The following is a 21,140-nucleotide window of genomic DNA, read 5'->3' on the forward strand; positions in this document are numbered from 1 at the left end:
ATCTTAATAAATAGGCTTGATTTGGAAATCAATATCTAAAAACTGATATTTATTTAACTTAAAATCTGTATAGCTGAATCATGATGCAATTTATGTAATTAATATAATAAAATAAAAGGTTAAGCTGAAAAAGGACAGCGACTAGTAATCACAACACTGCTTCCGAGGTGACTCTTGTTAAGTCTGAATGCCCTTTAGCAGCACAGTCAGCTATTAAAACTGCAGCAATCAGCTCTTTGATATGTGAAAACATCAAAATTAGTGTGACAAGACAGAAAAAAATCAAAGAGTTGTGTCAAGAAACTGTCAATTATCCAACTCCCGGGGAGCAGATTTATCCATGTGAACGCAGAATATACACAGACTTAATAATTGATGTTGAAGACGGCAAGCATACACGAAAGCTCATACAGACATTGTGGAGTGACAACACAGCAATAACCTTCCCCCCCCAAAAAACTGCATTAGACACAAGCCCAGTGCTGCAAAGTGCATTTAAATTCAACATTTTGCATTTGGTAGTAGTATTGTTGCAGAGGACAGAGGCTACTATTACTTCCATCATTATTACTAATGCAATCACCACTACTGCTACTACTACTACAACAATGTTTTACTACTACTAACCACTACTGTCTTTACTGCTACTACAACAACTACAGTACTACTTCTACTACTACTACTACTACTACTACTGTTTGTACTGCTCCCACAGTTCAGCTTTGAGCATTCACAGGCAATTTCTGCAGGAAAGTTAGCTATTTATTTCATCCATTTGATCAACTTTGTTTCATTCAGAAAACAACGGAGTAACATATCTGCATCAAACCACATCCTGGAAACAATGTAGTGTAATCTACCGGTGTCCAACAATAAAAACAAGGACTTTGTTGCACTGAACAATAGACATCGTTGTGTGTTATCAAAGTGTTTTGCGTACCTGTGACAGCAAGAATGTCAAGGCCACAGACTGACAGAAAAAAAGACTACACTCTTTTATGTGAATAATGAATTATCACTGACCCAGGCAAACAAAACTGAACCAAAGCCAAGACACAAAACGCAGCTCCCTACCTTGCTGAGGTGAAGCAGTGGTGGTCATCAACATCTCCAGGTGCTCTCTGAGGACTGTTGCCCCAGTTTGATGACTGGATTAGCTACCTTGCATTCAGTAGCAGCAGCTAAAAGCGACCCAAACATGAGTATTCCTCTAAAAAATAAAACCGCACTGAAGCGACATCATGTTTCCTCAGATAGGTAAGTTTGTTGCAACAGGAGCAGTAACTAAAAAAAATGCAAAGTGCAACAACTATTAAATTAGCTAATTACAATCTGCAGCAGATGCACAACAAACACAAACACACAGGGCGGGCTTTTAAATAACCCGCACGCATTTATTGCAAAAAGGTGCGTTTGATTTATGTTGCAGGGCAGGACGAGTATGTCACGTGTGAGTGTGGGAGCGTCGAGTTCTGTCGCGTTTAATGCATCCAGAAAGGTATTAGACTGAATCAGAGACGTCTTTAAGAGTCCATCAGGACTGGGGGGAAAAAACCCAACAAAATCAGATGCAGACAAGTGTGATAAGCTTTTATAGCATTGTTGGTGGTTATTTTATACATAAGTGTTGGTTGCCATATCTCCCAGATAACTTGAAAGTTTTAAATGTAGACCTGAAGACATTTTCTTTATTTTCTTAAAAAGGCACTGCAAGCAAGTAGTCTGATCCCTACACCATCAACCTGCATTTTGTAAACTGAATGAAAGGTCCTCTACATATTTAACTCTTAATAGCGCGAGAGGTTTTAATTTTGGAAGCAAAAACACATGTAGGTCAGATTCAGTCCCTGAATCTGGAGTTTGTGCAGGAATGTTGAGACCTGGACCCAAGTTTCCAGATGTTTTTGGACTCTGAGCCACTTGGCAACTCCAGCAGCAGTTGGAGGGCATGAAGTGCTGCTCTTTCAGTGTTTACTCTGTTCTTGGAACAGCCCTGTATGTAACCACTGAACTACTCCCTGGCAAACACTTCTGGTCCTTATATGGCTGTTTCAACCAAGAGCTATGGACAAAACACTTAGCAAAGATTTATTATAAACAAGAGTTAAAATCATGTTCTTAAAAGCACAGAGAAAGCTCTGTGTGTACTGGGACAAATATAAAATTCAAACTTCCATTATAATGTTAAAAACAAATCTGTCTATGGTTGTAGTGCAAGTAAAGAACAAAGACATGAATCCAACACAGAACATTAGGCTGCAAGAGTCTACTTTATTGCATTTGCAATCACAGGGTGACAAAAGTGAAAAATGTTTAACAAAAAGTCATGTAGGTGTCAGTGCACCACAGTATGACAAACACGGAACAGTACAAATGTTTAAAAAACAAAACAAAAGAGCTTATCGGTTGCATCACTGTCTTGTTGTTTGTTTTTGAATTTTTTTCTTGGTTGTCAAAAAACAAAGTTACCAAAAACAAACAAGTAAGGCAGCCTGTACTACGATGAGTAATATATTAAAAAAAAAAAAAAAGGTCGTAAACGGGACATCGTCCCGTCACCTAGCGTTGGTCGCTGGTTTGATATCCCCCCTCCGAAGTGCGGCGTGGTTTAGTGTGAGACTGCGGGATCAGGAGGAGGTGGGACTTCCTGCGTCGCTGCTCTCACTCACCTGGTGTTGCAACACCATCTCCCTGGCAACACAGGTGATCTGACCATTAGTCACCGCACCTTGGACCCCCGCCCTGAGAGACACACAGAGAGATTGTGAAAAGTCATTATTGATAAACAACAACAACAGACAGGACAAACTTCAAAAAAAGGTCAATTATTGTTCGTATTGTGAATTTATAATTCTTGGGGAGCTTGACACCTTGAAAAGCAAGTTTTTAATTTGTGCAATGTCAATGCAATTTAAAATTACTGGGCCAGGCTGGACCGGACGTGGCCAGTGGGAGAAACATTAATGTACATTGTAAAGTGGGCTGCACAATGTGGAAGCAACCCCAGATGTTAATTTTTTTTGGGGCTGCCATCTTTGTATCATACATCCTGTTATAAATCCATGCTAAACCCAAAGCTAGCCTGCACTCTGCAGTTTTTGGTGGATGACTCAGCTGTGTGTGTGTGCGTGCGCACTTACTTCTGCTGTGCCTCCTCTGTCAGTGGAGTCATCCCTGGCTGCTTCCCAAAGAAGAAACTGGACCACCAATGGCCAGAGTCCTGCTTGGGGAGTCCTGCAGAGGCAGAAAATGAAGGCATAAGCCTTCAAATGTATAAAGCTAACACAGCACCTACTGTCCAGTTCATTTAGATTTCCATCTGTGGAGTTTGTGTAGTCTGCAAGCTGTAACTGCTCCAGGTGGATGACAGATTTAACATTCCTCCGCAGAATAAAGCTACTTTGCTCTTCATTGTGAACTGAGGAAAAGTACCAGCAGCTGTAGTCACTGAAGTTGAGCGGTGTTAGAACGTAGAGTGTGTGTTAGGGTTGAATGCATGTTTTAAAAAGCTACACCCTGAGGGAGAAGTGACTCTGGGTTTCCCCCCGCTCAGGACGTCGCGTGTTTGGCTTCTTGTCAAACTAAATCTGACACCTCAGTTAGTGTCTGAACAGCTGCCTTAACACACAGATGGCTATAATTACAGTACAACTGCTGTGTGCCATAATAAGCTTCTAGGTCAAGCTATTTCTCAAATTAAGCTTGAGTTAGGGACGTGTGTGTTTTTAATCGAGATTAAGAGTCCCATTTTCAAGCAAAATGAATTTTGTAAAACTAACATTATAAACACTAATTATAAAGGCATGTGCACTGCTGTGCAGGTTGGCACACAACCATGTTTCCAATATGACCTACTTTCATGCACAGTACTCTGTGTGTGTGTTTGTGCAGGAATTACTAATGTTGTGGGGACATAGATCACTTGACACAGTCAGTGAAAGGTCCCTGAAGGTGATGAAAACATGACTATATGTGCTTGTGTGTGGCTATGTGAAGATTTAAAAACACCCTGAAACCATTAATAAGCAGTTCAAGACAGGCATGCCAGAACAAACCTGGAGGCAGTCAGCCCAGAAGTGTTTTTTTTTAAGCTGCATTAAGAAAAGTCAGTAGATATTAACTGGTGCTGACGGTTCAACTGGTGCACTAGGGGCTGAACGTATGAGAGCCAGGATGCTTTTTTATGTTAATACTCACATCTAAATCCTCACTACAGAACTGAGTGAGAGTTGCAGGCTAAAGAAATCCCTTAATCCTGAGTGTAACGTGCAAACACACGACTGAAAACTGCTTTTCTGACTGACTAGAATGAGCCAGATCAGACCAGAAACAACCTGAACTGGGTGCGTTCAAGACTGACTCAACTGGACCCACGGTGTGGTCTGAGGCAACAGCTGACTCAACCACTGCAATCCTGAGGTTAGCGAAAGGGAAGCTCGTTCAGCAACGTCACTGGTGTGACGAGGATTAAGCAATACCACCATCTTTTGTAATTGCTGCTCAAACGGCACACAGGATGTGGGTCAAAGAAACCACCTAAAAACCATGAATATGCATCGTGACAGACAGAAACACCTGGATCTCCTGCTTCTCAAACCCGTGATCCGTCTCAGAGATCCTCTGGCAGCAGCTTTGGTTTTTAGTTTAATTTGGAGCACAGTGTGAATGTTTAACCAATAAGCACCCATGTTAATAAATGCATTAACAGCAACCCTTTTTTTAAAATATATAAATAAACCTCCCCTTTAGACTTTCATTAACATAGGTTTGAAGGACTGAGTTTTAACTTCCCACAAAAGTCTAAATTCAGTTTCAGAAGCTTTTCCACACTGAAAGGCATTTAATTGTGCAGAAAAATGTAAACCAATAATTGCTTTGCTTTTTATATGGATCCAAACACACACCTGGATGGTGAGGGATGACCTCTCCGCTGTACTCCGAACTGCCACAAGAGCTGCTGCTGGACGTTGAGCCGATGCGCCCTGCAGGAAGAAAGGATGTGAAGAAGAGTTGTAGAAGCGGGTGGTTTATTCATGCGCAGCCAAGCAAACTGAAAAGGTGAAATGTAGCGGGGGAAGATCCAGCTTCATTTTGTAGGGATTACACTGAAGGGGAATTCTTTGAACCAAAAGGAGATCTTAATGCTCTTGCGTAATATTTAACCAATATATTTACAATGAGAGGGGCAGTGGGGAGAAGATTTGAATCTACTCTCTTCTGAAGCCAAAGTTATCTTGGGTACAAGAACAAACAGAAAGAGGAAACACAGAAAGGGTGTGGTCCTGAGGAAAAGGTACTTCCCCCACCCCTGAACTCTTAAAGCGAGTCAGTCTGTACACTTCAGACTCTGACCTGACATGAGTCAACATTAGGGTTTCCTATTTCATCATTTACAAGGCAATTGCGTCACCTACAGCTACTATTAATGTGACTAATAATCTCCCCCCCCACTTATAATGTGTGTGATACACAGGAAATTCAGTTTTAATCTCGAAGAGAGCGTACGTTCCTTAAAAAACCACATACAAAACAAACAATGTGTCGGTCACTAAAACAATCTGCGTTAAACATCCTTTCACCCTGAGCAAAGCCTAGACGTTCAAGTCATCTTTTATTCAGGGCAACTGAAGGACAATGACGCTACAGTGACTCTTTACACGTAAGGTTTAGGCACTTAATGGGAGTATACTCTAAGTCACCCAACAGGAGGGAGGAGTCAGTCTGGCCATGTGTTCTGGTGTGAAGGACTGAAAAGGAGAAGGACTCACTTCGGTAGTAGTCAGTGGTCGCCACAAGAGAACCGCCTGCTGGAATAGCTGCCATTTTACTGTTGTTGGTCGTTGTGCTTGATGGAATCCTGGAGAGGACAAACAGTATATTATTAAAACCAGACTGGGCTAGTTTACTCACCAAAGCTGTGGAGGGATCATTTAATATTCCTTTCCAGACTAATGCCCGCACATGATTTCATTACAGGGGCTAAATCTAATGATAATTTTCCTTTTAAATTATTCATCCTTATCTTGAAAATTTTAATTGGGGCTGCGACTAACCGATCATCATCTATTCACAAGCCAATTACTTTCTCAATTGTAAAAGTAGAGTAAAAAAAACACCCATTTGACTTCCAACCGTCCAAAACCCACATATACTCCGTTTACTATAGATTTCTACAAATATTCACACTTGAGAGGCTGGCACCACAGAATTTGATTTTTTATTTATCTTAATTCTGTTTTAAAAAAAAGTCATGATAATTATGAATCAACTACTTAAATAATTATATGTAGGGCTGCAGCTGTAAGATCGCTTTTCCGATTAATCTTTAATAATGTACTCAAAACAATACTAACAACCAACATCTGTTTGGCTGTTTTGCTTGCTAAATGACACAAAAAGATGATTTATAAAATCAGATTTAGTTGGAGATTAGTCATTTGACTATCCAAATAGTCAACTAATCCTCTCTGCACTGGTTATATGAAACACAAAATAAGACAAAAACAGCTTCCAGTTATTTATGCATTGCAAAAACCAAATTCGAAGTTTCGAGGAGTGAGACTGCCAAAAAAAAACCCTATATTTTTCTGCAGTTTTGTCAGGAGCAGCAGAGTCTGGTACAGCACGTCCACAGCTTCAACACAATGACATCACCCCTGTTTTGCAGGGGTCTTGTTTACGTTACAGAGCCGTTGCAGCAAACCGACATTTTGACGTTATTCTACTTCAGTCACAAATTGAAGAATAAACGCATTATTTCAGGAGACGATGAATAATAAATAACGCGCGTCTTGAAGGGGATATAGGTCAAATCATAAGGCAGGACCCTTTCTCTTGTTAACTAGGACATTTTGTCTCAAACATGGACAAAAACAAAATCTTAACCATCTGTTAACACAGTAACGGTTTTTATTTTGAGTCGACGCCACAGCTAACACGGTCCTCGCTATTCTATGAATGAAACCCAGAGTAAAACGAGAAAAGACGGCACACAAAACGTTTCTTCTTCTGTTTGTTTCAACCAAAAACAAAGAAACCCATACAGCTCTGCAACAGCTGCCATTATGGCAAGCTAGCCAGCTAGCATCGCCAGCTCTCCTCCCTCCTCGGCGTTGACCACCATTTTATAACCAGAGAGACCCCCTCACCTTTTAGTGGCCCTGACGTGCTTGATGTTCAGTAGCAATTCAACTCAGTTGGCGAGGCTGGGGGGGAGTAAACGCTAGGCGACGGGGCCCATTTGAAAATAAGTTTTGGGTAAATGTAACCCTCCAATATCCGAACCAAGGTCGACGCCGCTGCTTTTGGCCAGATCAACGGCCGGCTCGTGGTTTTAAACCAGATGGAAGATGACGTAGGCATGAGTCAGGGTAGGGGGCGGAGCGAACAGCGTCATCACGTACTTCACTTATACATGTTCCTCCAGATTCTGGCCAGATTAATTTATATTTATCACGTTTTCTTTACTTGGCTAAAATAAATATACCCCCCCCCCAAAAAACAAAAATCTATCTGGACATACGTGCTTGATTTTATTACTGTTGTTTCAAAAAAATAAAAATAAATCAACAATACAGCATAGTCACTCTTCAACTTCTCAGATGAACTTTCGCCTAATTTCCATATATGGGTTCAGGGAAATGGGGCATCATTTAAAAAATATATATTTTATTTTTGATAACAGATATATATTGACATTATAAACACAAAACATCCAGGCGTAAATTTACAAAATAAAGAAAAAAAATTAAAGACAGATACAAGGTATAAGGTTGTTTATTTGTCATTATACAACACAAGGTTGTATAACGAGTCCCTTCAAGCTACACACACACACAAACTTAACATGTAATTAAATGTATATTAAAATAAAATATAAAAATATATATATTATATAAAAATATATAAATTATGCACAAAAAGTAGGGAAATTTCCCACAATTTATTTTAGTAGAATTATTCTAATAATTATTCTTAGGCTGTTGTGGTTGTGTATGCTTCTTCTACATGCTACTGATGCTCCTGTTTATTAAATTAATAAAATCTTAAATTGCCAATATGTCTTGTTTCTTCAGACTTCAATTATTCAATCCACCAAACAACACCAAACAAGAGTCTATTTGGCATATTTTTCATGGGCATAACCCTCATACTCAACTCTGCTGTTCATCCCACAAATTCATGTTCCTACAAATGTCACGTCATTTAAAAGGGACACAAACAGGCTTTACATATATGATTTATTGCCAAGAAGCACACAGTTACAACAACCAAACACGTAGTTTACATTGTTTTCATTGTTTGCTCAATCAAAAGAAATACAGATGAGTCACATAGTGGAGTTTAGGTTGCTTTGCTGCATTTATAATGTATTTACTATTTATTTTATATTGTTATTTTTCGGGGGTTTTTCTGTTCTTTTTTACAATTGGCCTATAATATTTATCAAAACTGATAAATAGCCTAAAAAAGGATTCACCAGATTTATGAGTTTCATAGTGTCACACGACACTAAATGACTTCCTCGTAGTTTACTAACCACAGGCACAATGTTCCCAACGTAAACAATGTATCAGGCACAGTGTGGGAACAAAGTATTTCACTGCACAATGTAGAAACAGGCCTCATGTGACTAATAAAACGTGACACTTGGAACTAAGTACCGTACACCCTCTTGTGGTTAGATGTATGAATTACAGCAGTGTCATCATCTCAGAGGTAAATGCAAGACAGCAGGTACAGAAGAACAAAAAAAAAACAAAGAAACAAAAGGTACAGAAGAACGTGTTTTGTTGATAGAAGAGACAGGCAGTGTACATACAGTGGTGGAAGACGTGCTCAGATCCTTTACTTTAGTAGAAGTAACAATAACCACAGTGTAAAAAAAATATTTTACTAATAAAAGCCCTGTCAACTCCAACCTGAGACGAGCAGGCTGGATCAACAACATAACTGAAAACACATGTGAGCGTATGTGGAACTTTTAATCTGTAACAATAACGACATCACATAAAGTGATCATGCGTTTTGTATGTGAAATCAAAATAATATTATTTTTATTTCACGTTTGATTTGGCCTTGTAAACTCTGTTTCCCATGCCAGTAAAGCCCCAATGAATTGAAATGAATTTGATTGAATAAAACCAAATAAATAAATGTAGTAAAGTAAAAAGTACAATATTTCCCTTTGCAACATTGGAAGTAGTATTTATTGGATATAGGCTACTGGTAAAGGTAAAAGTACCTCAATACAGTACTTTCCACCACTGGAAACAACTGGAAAACTAGTTACAAACATTCAGATGCCATAAATAATTGTTTAACTCTCTCTTAACAATAAATATTATAACCATCTACCTACTCCTACCTGTGTTGGCTATATAGTAGCTGGGATTTGTATTCCACACTGTCGGGGAGTGATGGTGTAACAACAATCGTAGAGATGTGTTAAAGACAAAACATGTACGTTGTCGGCAGGATTCGAACCTGCGCGGGGAGACCCCAATGGATTTCTAGTCCATCGCCTTAACCACTCGGCCACGACAACTTACATACACGTCTTCTATGTGCTACGCTAAGTTCTCGCGATATCTCGGGGTAGCCGAAATGGAGCGATATAGTAGATTTTTACTTTGAATTTGAGGTTATATTTTTTAATAATCAGGGACACAACCAGTAGATAGGGAGCTGTTGAAAACAGAGATCAAATGGGGCCCAACAGAATCCATTACTTTCAGTAACAACTTTGTAGGTATTACATCAAGTGGGCTGGAGGACACTCTCATTTGTGATACTGTTTTTAAAAGCTCAGACAAGTCGATGGGATAAAACTGGTTAAAACTCTCTTGTTGCTGGTGAGGAACTTCTGAGTAAGAGGCCACGGGGGTAATAGAGGCTCTGATTGACACCACCTTATTGGTAAAATAAGATAAAAACAATTCACAGTCATCATTACTTCCAGCTGAGGCACAAGGAGGGGTTGGGTTTACCAGCTGATCCACAGTCTTAAACAGAAACCTGGGATTGTGTTTATGTGTAGTAATGAGTTCAGAAAAATAGTGTGTTCTCGCATCCTTAACCATGTTATTGTAGTTAATTAATAAATCCTTCAGACTGAGGTAATGGACTTGGAGACTGGATTTTTTCCATCTGCGCTCTGCTTTCCTGCATTCCCTTTTTAGGCTGCGAATGCTGTCATTTATCCAGGGTTGCTTACTAGCTTTAGACGTAGGCCTAACCTTTAGAGGAGCAGTAATATTTAGTGACGACAAGCAGATAAGATTGAAGTGATCGACCAGATTGTTGGTGTTGGAATCAGACAGGTGTTGGCTTTGGCTCTGAAAGAATGTGCAAAACTTTGAAACACTTTGTTCATTAAAGATGCGACAACACACGGAGTTTGGTGAGGCAGCATGAGTAACAGGCGAATCGCAGCTAAAAACAATACATCTGTGGTCAGATATGGTCATGTCCACTAATTCCACAGAGGAAATGCTGACACCCAGGGTAAAAACCAAGTCCAGTGTATGACCACGGTTATGTGTTTGCCCTTTGACATGAAGTTTGAAGTTAAAAGAAGTGGCCATATTTAAAAAGTCAGTTGCATTAACATTGGTGGGGTCATCAACATGAATATTAAAATCACCACAAAGAACAATTCTGTCATAATTTAAAACCAGAGTAGATAAAAATTCAGGAAGTTCTGATAAAAATCCTCCAGGCGGTTTTGGGGGAGATAAATTATAACAAATATGACAGGTTGCAGCCCTCCAACTTTAAGAGTGAGAAAAAAAAGCCTGACGATGACAGGCAGACATTTTAACAGGTACCTTATCAATATCATAATTACAAACTAGAAACAAGCTTAAGCCACCCAGCTTTGATAATACATGAATATATAGTAGTAGTAGTATAACATTCCAAAGGAGGTAGGATTTCTACATAACTGTTTCAGCCAATTTATTTTTAAGCTATTATTTAAGGTGTAAATATCCAGAAAGTTAACCCCACCGTTTTCATAGGAGTTCATGAGAACATTTTTCTTCAAGTAATGTGTTTTATTCTTCCTTATAAAATTGAATGGCATTTTGTCCATGTCTTTTATTAGTTTGTCGCTAAGATATATTTGGCTTTATATTTTTATTTATACTATAAAGTATTTCTGATTCTGATAGACTCTGCTATCGATTTGTGCAGCATATATTGTCAGGACACCGGTCCTAGAATTGCGGTCCTGAACTGCAGCTACTTCTCTTACGATTAGTCAATCAGAGGCAGAGAAGGTGATGGACTCGAGGCAGTGTCCATCAAATGATGTGTCTGTGGTAGGAAATAAAATAACGCTGTGTAAATTGTGATTTTGTCTGTCCTTTTTAAATCCAGTAAAATTCAGGGCTGAATTCCCGAACAGTTGTCCCGACTCCTGTCTTGTTTTGTCCCGAAAATCAGACTAAACACGAGTTTTGATTATAGCCTAATTAAATACTGATCGTTGTGTGGTTCTCAGGCTGCAGCGTGCACGTGGTAGATGCTCAAAAATCATGGGAAAAGGACCGAAAATCAGTGCAAGTCAACAAACTCAAGCAGGCAAAATGCTTCTGAAATGCTCCATATGGGTATGAAATAGCGCAGTTGTCCCTGGTGGTCTAGTGGTTAGGATTCGGCGCTCTCACCGCCGCGGCCCGGGTTCGATTCCCGGTCAGGGAACACGCGTTTTGGCGCTAACTGCTATGTTGTGAACTCGGGTGTAACCAAGCTCTTCTACAAATCGGCCCATGTGGCAGGTGGTTTTCTCAACCGTGAGCCATAATAAAGACTTAATTCAATTTTAGTGTATGTGAAATGGTAGCAGCTTTTTTATATAATTGATCTCTGTCTTAACATGTTACTTAATCTAAGCTTTTTATTAACCCCATATAAACAATGTCATTCTTTAGGTATTTCAGTATTACAAGGTAGTATCAACATGCAGGGAAATACACTCTAAATATGGTCTTCAGAGAAATAAAGTGTTATTCATCTAAACTGTATGCATTACTGGGCACTATTTAAAATATCAAAATCAGGGAGTTAGGCTTTAGCAGCAACTTACAAGTGTTAATTTTTATTAATCCAGGTCAGATGCTACAGAAAAGCATAAAATCATTTTAGCAACTCAAGACTGCCGCTTTTCCTTTACAAAGTTACCAAATTATTATATGCAACTGTCCAATTAATCTATTGCTGAAACAGAAACCATCAAATTCAGACCACCATGTTTGACACCAATAATACAATTTAAAAATGTCTTATCCTTTAATAACTTATTCTGGTTAGGTTTTGATTTTAGACTGACTAAAGGTAATGTAACTTGTAAATTCGGTGACCTTTTTAGCAGAATTCAAGGAGAGATTTAAAAAACACTGACAAAACACCACTCATTCATTTAAAGGAATGCTTTATTGATATCCAAACATATACAACAAAACCAGAAAAATGTTTTTAATTCATTCACCATAAATCTTCCAAATCTGATCCCTTTTGATATTCTACATCAGCTAGGCCCAGGACCTAAATAAAGCTATAAGTACTCTACTGGCGTCCAGTCTCTGCAGCGTGCTCGTCATGTGCTGCACTTGCCAATGGCTCCCAAAACAAAAGTACATCATCCTTTTTTATTCGCCAGCCTCCCAACTGATCGCAGCTACACTGCAAAAAAGTCCATCTTAACAAGTCATTTAGTTCAGTCTTTAAATCTGATTTTTCAGAGTGAGATCACTCTGTACAGTGGAGATACCTCCACTTTGTGTGAGAAAAATAAGATTTTAGGAGTAAACCCTGAAGTAAATGAGTCAAGATTAATATTTCTTGTAGTGTGCATCTGCATTTTTCCATCTTGGCAAAGCAGAAAGTCTTCATGAGAGACTTCATGAGATTGAGAGGCAGAAAGAGAGAGAGAGAGAGAGATTCTGTAACAGATGTTTAAATATTGGCAACTTGTTTTTAACTGATGGCAAATCATTTGTACAAAGTCCACCTCTCCTGACAGAAGGAAAGCCAAAAAAACAAAAACAATTCACCTAACAGGAATATATAAACTACCAAAATGATCAACGCAAACAAGAAAATACACTTAAAGTTATGATACACTGGCAGCAGTTTTGAAGCAGTTTGACAGTTTCATTTATAAGCTGTGTTTTATCACTCTGTGTTTGTTCACTGTAGTTTAGCTCAAACTATTTTATCTGGTCAACGTTTGTTTAAATATATATTTTCTGCTCTTTTTGATGGTCTACAAGCAAGTTGGCTTAAATTATTTAATTATCCAAAGGGACATAACTCTATATTTACGCTTTTCTACTGCCTCAGCAAAAAAAACATAACATTTGCCACTCATGCAGTTTGAGACATTGCACTATTGCTGAGCCAGGATTCAAGATTTTTGGCAATGCGGGAGGCAACATTGAAACACCGCCAGTGCCTTGAGAAAATCTACCAAGATCGCCTTACCAGCAACTCAAGATTGAGCAACAATATGAGACAACTTTGGCAATATTTAGAAGACTTTGCTCTGTATGTTTTTGTTTGGGGAAAACAGTGCAACATTTTGTCCAACCACTAGAGGAGATGTTGTCCTTTTATCAGCAATGTTGGAAAATAATCAAATATATCATCTTCTTTTTAATGTTCAACAGAAAAGTGACGGTGCTGCAGAACTCTGTGCTTTTAGGTTTTGCGGTCACGGTTTTTGAGGCCGTGTAGTTTGTTAAGAGCTTCCGTTTTATCACTAAGTGGTCACAATAGGCGCACAACGGTAAGAGCAACAGTGATTTTGTACAAAACGTTTGTGTAAGTTTGGCCTTGTGTGTGCATTCAGGGCATTTAGTGTGTTAACAGGAGTGCATTTGTGTGCATTAAGGGGTTGTTGGCAGAAAGATATTTTCCATGACACATTTTGTGAACTCCCCTTCCTTCAATCGAACCAGTCGGTACAACTTAAACAAAAAGAAAAGGAAACAAACCATTTCTTTTCTACCAGCTAAATTATAATAAAAAGGTGAAACATTTAAAGTGAGTAAGGCCGATAGAGAAGCGTTGACATTCACCAGGTAGTGTACACAGCAAAGCATCGTGTTGTGCGTTAACCAAAAAAAAAAAAAAGAAAAAAAAGGGAGCAGCAGTCAAACAAGGGTAAAAAAGAAACTCAGTCAAATTGGTTTCGAAAACATTTTCAAGCCTCGAGAGGTTCAGTTTGACTTGCAAATGGTGGCGTACATCTGAAGTCAAACCTCCAGTTTGTCAAATGAAACCAATTTGATTTTGTTCCTTCTTGCCTCGTTCTGATGGGTCTCACGCCCAGACGGCTGCCGCTCATTAACAAGTCAGTTTCACGGACACGGAAAAATCTTTTAGACCACATATATACTTGAAACAGAAAAAAAAAAAAAAAAACTCCAGACCTACACGCATGCCTGTGAAACTGACCCATAGGGTTTTTGTTTTCCCACATTTTTTAAGTTTGTTTAGCTTCCCGTGCTTTTCCTTAAACCTCCCAACCTGATAACTACCGTACGGCAGCATCAGTGACAATATATTTATTCATATATATTTATACATATTGATAAAAGTTATGTAAAAACATTATGCAAAGCAGTGTAAAATAGTTTTAATACAAAATGGTTTGTTTTTTTTCCTGTTTTTACATCTTGGGGTGTTTTCGGGTGTTATACGAGACCTCGGTCGTCTTTGCATGATCGGCTATTATACAACTGATGAGATGAGATATGCACATGCATGTAGCAGTAGTAGGTCTAAGAGGGGTGAGATGTGCTGGATCCTGCAAACCCCTCCCCAGACTAACCTCTAACCTGTGAGTGTGGCCTGCATCACACCGCGGTGATGCAAGTTTGAGAAAGCGTGGGATCTGGATTCTGTGGTGCTCACAGTGTGAATGCATGATTTAAGTAGTTGATAGAAGTCAGAAACAAGAAGACAGAATTAGTAGGTTTAACTGGCATATAAATCGCCATCTTGCTTATGCCTGTAAAAATGCTCCTCCACCCTCAGTCTGTAAATATCTTGGTTCCTAAACTCTGAGTTGGGGCCCAAAGATGCACCTGCTGCGTTACTTTTTGATTTATCATCATGGCCGGATTAACACACCACGGGGCTGCAGGGCAAAAATCAAAATGCACTGTACGTTCAACCAACATGCACGTAAGTCATGTTATCTCAAACCAACTGGTGCACAGCGAGCCTGGTGTATTTGGGCCCCTCTTTGCCCCCCTCTGTAATCCAGCCTTATGTATCACTGTAGCTGTCTCTTTAAGAAATCCCAGAATGAAAGATGAAGGTCAGTTTAAGAACCTGACATCTTATAATGCCTTATTAGCTTTTGTCTTTCGCAAGGTGATTTGCTAAAACAGCATCAACCTGTTTAACAAAAGATGCCTGAGGAGTGCAGGAGACAAGAGTGTCTTAACTTATTTGGAGTAACAAAGGGGTGAGGGTCTAACTGGGGAGGAAGTAGAGGCAGGAGGCGGTGATGTAACAAATCAAGGTCTGTAAATCATTCAGGTTTAGACATCAACAAAACATTCTCCTTTTCTGCAACAGCGAGGCAGAAGAACGGGAATCAGCAGCGATGGGACTGTCGGGGGAAAGCTCGTCCCAGCTCAAACCCACGAGTCCGCCTGTCAGTGTTTACAGACCTTGGGGAGGGGGGCAAAGTGAGTGGTGGCGAGGCGGTGAGGTGGAGGGTCAAAGGTCAGGGCTGACTCTGCGATGTGAGGTGATAACAGTACAGTCTCAGGTCGTGAGCAAGGTGGCAGCGAGGAGGAAGAGGAGGGATGCGTTCAGAAAGGTGGGTTGTCCTGAGTGGGGGTGGTGTCGGTGGGGGAGCTGGCGGCCTCTCCGTTTCCCCTGGGGCCGACAACCTTATACTGACGAGACGGGAGAGAGAGAGGGAGAGAGGGAGGGAGGAAAGAGGGTGACAAGAGAGAGGAAACAGACCAGAGTGTTATTGATCGTCAGCGGTAATATAATGACTCATTAGTGTCCGTTTCCTGGAGGAGATGTTTACAGAAGGCGGGGGGACCCACTTCTAAAATCCATTAGCATGTCCCAAATGCATCCTACATATTAAATCTAAGCAGGTTTTTAAGTCCATAAAATAAAAAAAAAGTCAATAAGATTAGTCCGTTGAGTCTGCCATGTATTAACGAGCATAAGCTGCAGATCAGGAATTATCATTAGTTCAATGTTAAGATGGATCATTACTTACTATTATGTTCTTATTAACACTATACCAGTATTTGAGTGCATTAACTCTTTTAGCAAGAATTATGGCCAATGAGCCACCGATGAATGTTTACATTTTTTATTTATTTTGTTTTTTTAAATAAAGAAATTTAGCATTTATACTTCCTGATGTAAGTCGTCTAACTAAACGCAAAGATAATGGAAGTAAATGCATCTCTTTATTTTAAATCAGGGATTGTTACAAATACACTGTTTTAATAGTAGCAGAAAATGAGAAGAAATAAATCATGTATCAACATTTTGATGCATCGATCTTTTTGTGAGATCCATACCCCTAAAATATGTTTATTTTCATTGATACTAAACACTAAAACAGTATTCTATGAATATTAGTATGTGGTATAAACTGTATTAGTATGTGTTCTGGATCTGGGACATGGCTCTCGTCTCCATCATTTGAGCATTTGCTTTCACTGAGATGGAAATGAGGACAAATACAACGTCCAAACAAGTATTTTGTAAAATGAATTGTTACAAAGCCAAAAATATCACCAGACAGAATCACATCATGTTTTTTTTTTTTTTACATCCCTGAAAGTGACATTCGATCCTTCTCCTCACTGGTTAGTAAGCTGGCCCATTTTTGACTTTTTCAAACACAACAATGGAAAGATGAACTAGAGCTGAAATTATTAGTCGACTAATCAATCGGTTTATCAAAAGAATAACCATCAGCAACTGATTTTAATGTTAACTTGGTAATAATTTACTGATATTAAATGCCACTGGTAGCTCTTTTAAAAAAGAATATGGAATAAAATCCTCTTCCGATAAACATGTAAAGCCAGACGTGAAGAAGAAAACTTAACTTTCTACTAACCAATTCCACCAAGCTTACAGAACAAAACACAGCCTGTTGTGATGTTATTTAGCCTGCTCACCTTCAGGTTCCCCATTTTATCTTCAAATGACTTGAAGGTCGCAGAGTTCCTGCAGGACAGAGACACGATGTTACGTTCATAAAAAACACACGTTGACAGTACATTTAGTGATATTACAGTTATTAAAAAGGCAGCAACACCGGTTGGTGACAGTAAAAAATGGAAACTTCATAAAACCTACAAATAAAAGCAATTAAAGAAAAGGCTGTATTGCATTTACCAAATTATAAACAATTGTTTCAGGCTATTATTATTATTAAAGGCTGTTCTCTTTAGTGTTATGCTCCATTCCAGCCATACTTAAACGGACCTACACATGTTTCCTGTCTACACTGAGTGCAGAAAATGATTTCAGTTCATTTTACAAAATAATGTTATTGTCCAATCAACTGAGGAACACACTGAACACTAAGCAAAATGATTCAAAAGAAGAACACATTAACATTAAATTCAGCATTTCACGGCAGCCCTACATGGCTCGGCATGTTCAACACATCATAAGCAAGTAATGAATCAAATAAAGAAAACATTTTCATGCCGTCAGACTGGATCCTCTTGCCAATTAGTGTTTGAATACGGTTTACACAACTGAGACGACAAGATAGGAATAAATTCTGCTCTGCTCACCGGGATGAGGTTTCATTTTATAAATTGGCTTCATAAAAAATAAATATTATTATTATGATGATGATGAGGTCTGTAAAACCCCTCACACTACAGGATAATCTGTCCAGACCAGCCAAGAATCACGAAGACCACTGCGATGGTCTGGGGGTCAAATCAGACCCAGAATCAATCTTTTAGGTTGAGTAACGCTGGTCCGACACAAGAGAATAGTCACCTCTAGTGATGGGCCAGTGTTACTCAACCTAAAAGACCTCGTGGTTAAGAAACCTGGCCAAGAAAGCAGAATTGTCAGCCATCAACAGATAAACAGCATGCAGCAGAGATACAGGTAAAAGTAATGCATGTTACACTGACTGTTGCAGGTGTGTGTGTGTTACTTTACCTCATGGCGGGCATACTTATCGAGTGGCGAATGGAATAGTTGCTACTTTGTAAGCGTTAAAGAGAGAAGAGAGAAGTGCAAGTGTTAGAAAGCAAGCGAGCAGTAGCCTGCACACACAGACAGAGTTCATACAGCAGTTAGTGTGCTGTAGGTGTTTCCAGTTAGTCCTGGACACGTGGCTTCATTTCCAATTCACATGTACTTTGAATAGTAAAAACAGAAATAAATAGTACTAGCTTTGTTTAATTACTGTAAACAAAAGACTGTGACACAGATGATTAGTAGCCTTTTGATTGGTGCCAATTTCTCTTAAAATTACAATCTTTTTCAGACTGTTTTGAGTTAATTAGCTTATTAGAGCTTTTCTCAGGTCAACATTTATGTATTATAAAATTCTTTATTCTAAAATTAGTAGGTAGTAAATAGTTTGGAGATACTGAAGTTTTAATTTCCATGAGCTGTGATAATCAAGATTAAAAAAAAAAATTATTTCACTTTTTGAATTAAAGAGGTGGTATTATGCCCATTTACCGGTTCAAAATCTTATTTAGGGGTTGTACCAGAACAGGTTTACACGGTTTAATTTAAAAACAAATAGTTTTTTTCCCCCATACAGCATATTGCTGCAGTTCCTCTTTTCACCCTGTGTTGAAGACTTCGTTTTTTCTCTTCATGATCTTTGTTGGGAGTTGCACATGCACAGTTCCTAGTTAAGGACTACTAGCCAATCAGAAGCAGAGTAGGGCGGGTCCTTAAAATCACGGCTTCGGTTCAGCTATGTTCCCCTTATCAGCTTAGCACCACGGACTGGAGCAAGAGTTTCAGAGTGGTGAGTTATTAATCTGTAACAAAAGTATCTTTCATCCATAAAGTTATAACTGAGCTCTGTCTCTACATCACAGTAACAACTTCCTGTCCACTGACTGCCTGGAGGGTAGCTAGTGTTTGGAAGGGAGAGCAGAGCTGTGTGCTGCAGCTTCCACCGGTGTTTTTGAGGGCGTGTCGGAGTAGCCGCTTGGCGAGCGCTATGAGGCGAATTTAGCTTTCATCACTGTGTCGTCACAAGGATGAAAGGGAAGCGGCTGGACTACAAACAAGCTGTTTTCAGGCAGTTCAGAGCAGAATACCACCTCTTTAAATTAAAGAAAATCAACTTTTCCATAATATTAAATTATTTTAGATGCACCTGTCTGATTCAACATAAATGAAAGCTGTTAATAAAAAGCAAATAGTAAATGACTATTTCTTAAGTTTGAATGAAGCTAATTCTTCGAGACTGCTTCTACACTCAACACAACTAACTACACTCAAATAATCAGATTACCTCATTCTTTCCAGGAGACATTACCAAAATTTTTATTTTACAGAATTACCATAAAATAGGGTTAGCACAATGTAACATAAGAGTTATGTTATCATAATTTGAACTGGAATTTCTACTATATATATATATATATATATATATATATCCATCTCTATAGATACATGGACTGTGCAATATCCTTTACTCCTGCTGATTCCAGTTTTTAACCTTTTGTGAATTTCTGTCGATCATTTATTTATTTTTTATCTTCACTGACTGTACATTGAGGGGAGTTGCACTAAATCACTAAAACTACGTTCAATGATGATAAAGCTTTCCAATTCTGAATGTTATCCAGCAGATTTCACTCAAACACCAACTTTAAATATAAGTACTAATCATTAATAATGATTAATGAAATGCTAATGATAAGCAACATAACAGGATATCAGTAAATCCTGCAAAGAACTACAGTTTTGTTAAAGTAATAGCAAAGGACATGCTAAAGTATCTGGGAGAAAAAAAATACATTAAAGGAATAAAATAATAGAAGATGCAAGGTTTCACATCTATAACTGCCAAAAGTAAATGGCAGTTTGGAAAAAGCAAAAGTATCAATAGCAAAACATGGCAGAGCTTAACCTCTATGATGAGGTTATGATTTCAGGCCACTGTGTGATTAAACTCTTTGTTGTCATGTTAGTCTTACCTAAAGGAGTTAGAGAAAGGTAGAGCTCTGCAGGTCAAACCAAGGCAGCAATTTAAAAAAATAAATAAAAAAAAGACAAGGAGAGAGAGAGAGAGCGCACATAAGCCAATAGCAGAAGAACAGTCAACAAGCACAACACACAGGGGAGATACAGCGATGTTATCAGCAGGGAGATCAGGAAGAAGAAAGCAGAGCGGGGATGTGTTTGCTGTGTAACTAAGGACACCAGGTACAGCTGATGAAAAGTTTACCCTATCTACTTTTAAGGCTCTTCCAGCAGGGGTTTTCTGTCTCCTCCTGTGTCTTGGCTTAGAACTAAAGGAGGACAGAGCTTTTGCCGTCAGGGCCCCCCGAGGCTCGGGAACAACCTGCCCGAGGAAGTAAGGCTCTCAGAGTCAGTGTCTTCTTTTAAAAAGGCACTTTTATCGGAAGGCGTAACCTGGTTTTATCTGAGCTGTTCATTTTATCTAAGTTATATAAAGTTTCTATTTATTCTAGTCTTATTTTTGTAGTCAATTCCATTTTTATTTGCATCTTTTATAGTCCCCATGTATTTAATCTTTAATGGTGGTGTTGCCTGCCACTTTTGTTTTTGCCGTGTTATCTTTTGTGAAACACTTTATTATTATCATTAAGTTATACTCACCACTCACAAGATGTAATGTTTTCATACTCTAATTAATTCCAGTTGTTTCTTCTTTGCTGTATTCCTGATCAATGTTAAGCTACCGTCAACAAAACCCAACACTTCCTGATGCTTTTTCACATTAAAACCCCTACTTATAAAAAGGAAGGCTGCAAGGCCTTTAATGTGAAAACTCTGGAGGAAGTGAAGCTTAACACTGATGTTGTTTTGATGGATTTAATGCTGTGGAAATGGACACTACTCTGAATTTATCAAGACAACAGGTAAACAAGGAGGAGGTTTGCATTAACTGG

The 21,140-nt window shown here is 38.8% G+C and overlaps 2 protein-coding genes and 2 non-coding genes across 18 annotated transcripts in view; 1 reads left to right on the forward strand and 3 right to left on the reverse strand.

Annotated features, from left to right (window-relative positions):
* Positions 1 to 2,251: 2,251 nt before the first annotated feature.
* ppdpfb (pancreatic progenitor cell differentiation and proliferation factor b) lies at positions 2,252 to 7,318 on the reverse strand. Its single transcript, XM_038721723.1, has 5 exons — positions 7,149 to 7,318; positions 5,769 to 5,857; positions 4,905 to 4,982; positions 3,141 to 3,234; positions 2,252 to 2,742 (listed from the first exon to the last, which is right to left on the reverse strand). The coding sequence occupies exons 2-5, from the start codon at positions 5,821 to 5,823 to the stop codon at positions 2,628 to 2,630; spliced, it is 342 nt and encodes a 113-aa protein (XP_038577651.1). The 5' UTR covers positions 5,824 to 5,857; positions 7,149 to 7,318; the 3' UTR covers positions 2,252 to 2,627.
* Positions 7,319 to 9,465: 2,147 nt separating this feature from the next.
* On the reverse strand, positions 9,466 to 9,547 carry trnas-aga. Its single transcript has one exon. It is a non-coding gene; the product is annotated as a tRNA-Ser (tRNA).
* A 2,087-nt stretch (positions 9,548 to 11,634) lies between these two features.
* trnae-cuc lies at positions 11,635 to 11,706 on the forward strand. The gene has a single exon. It is a non-coding gene; the product is annotated as a tRNA-Glu (tRNA).
* Positions 11,707 to 12,419: 713 nt separating this feature from the next.
* tpd52l2b (tpd52 like 2b) overlaps positions 12,420 to 21,140 on the reverse strand; it is a 30,083-nt gene continuing 21,362 nt past the window's right edge. For 4 of the 15 annotated variants that reach the window (XM_038721731.1, XM_038721726.1, XM_038721733.1 and 1 more), the window contains 4 exons: positions 20,202 to 20,228; positions 18,190 to 18,231; positions 17,181 to 17,229; positions 12,420 to 15,920 (listed from right to left, as the gene is read on the reverse strand). In XM_038721731.1, coding sequence (XP_038577659.1) covers positions 15,834 to 15,920; positions 17,181 to 17,229; positions 18,190 to 18,231; positions 20,202 to 20,228 — 205 coding nt within the window. In that variant the 3' untranslated portion in view covers positions 12,420 to 15,833. Of the gene's footprint in view, positions 15,921 to 17,180; positions 17,230 to 18,189; positions 18,235 to 20,201; positions 20,229 to 21,140 lie in introns of all 15 variants that reach the window. The other 11 variants (XM_038721730.1, XM_038721725.1, XM_038721732.1 and 8 more) reach the window with 5 other exon arrangements.

This window comes from Micropterus salmoides, unplaced genomic scaffold (genome assembly GCF_014851395.1).
Source record: "Micropterus salmoides isolate LMB-PRFRI ecotype aquatic unplaced genomic scaffold, ASM1485139v1 Ms_hic_scaffold_16, whole genome shotgun sequence".
In the NCBI taxonomy this organism is placed as follows: domain Eukaryota; kingdom Metazoa; phylum Chordata; class Actinopteri; order Centrarchiformes; family Centrarchidae; genus Micropterus; species Micropterus salmoides.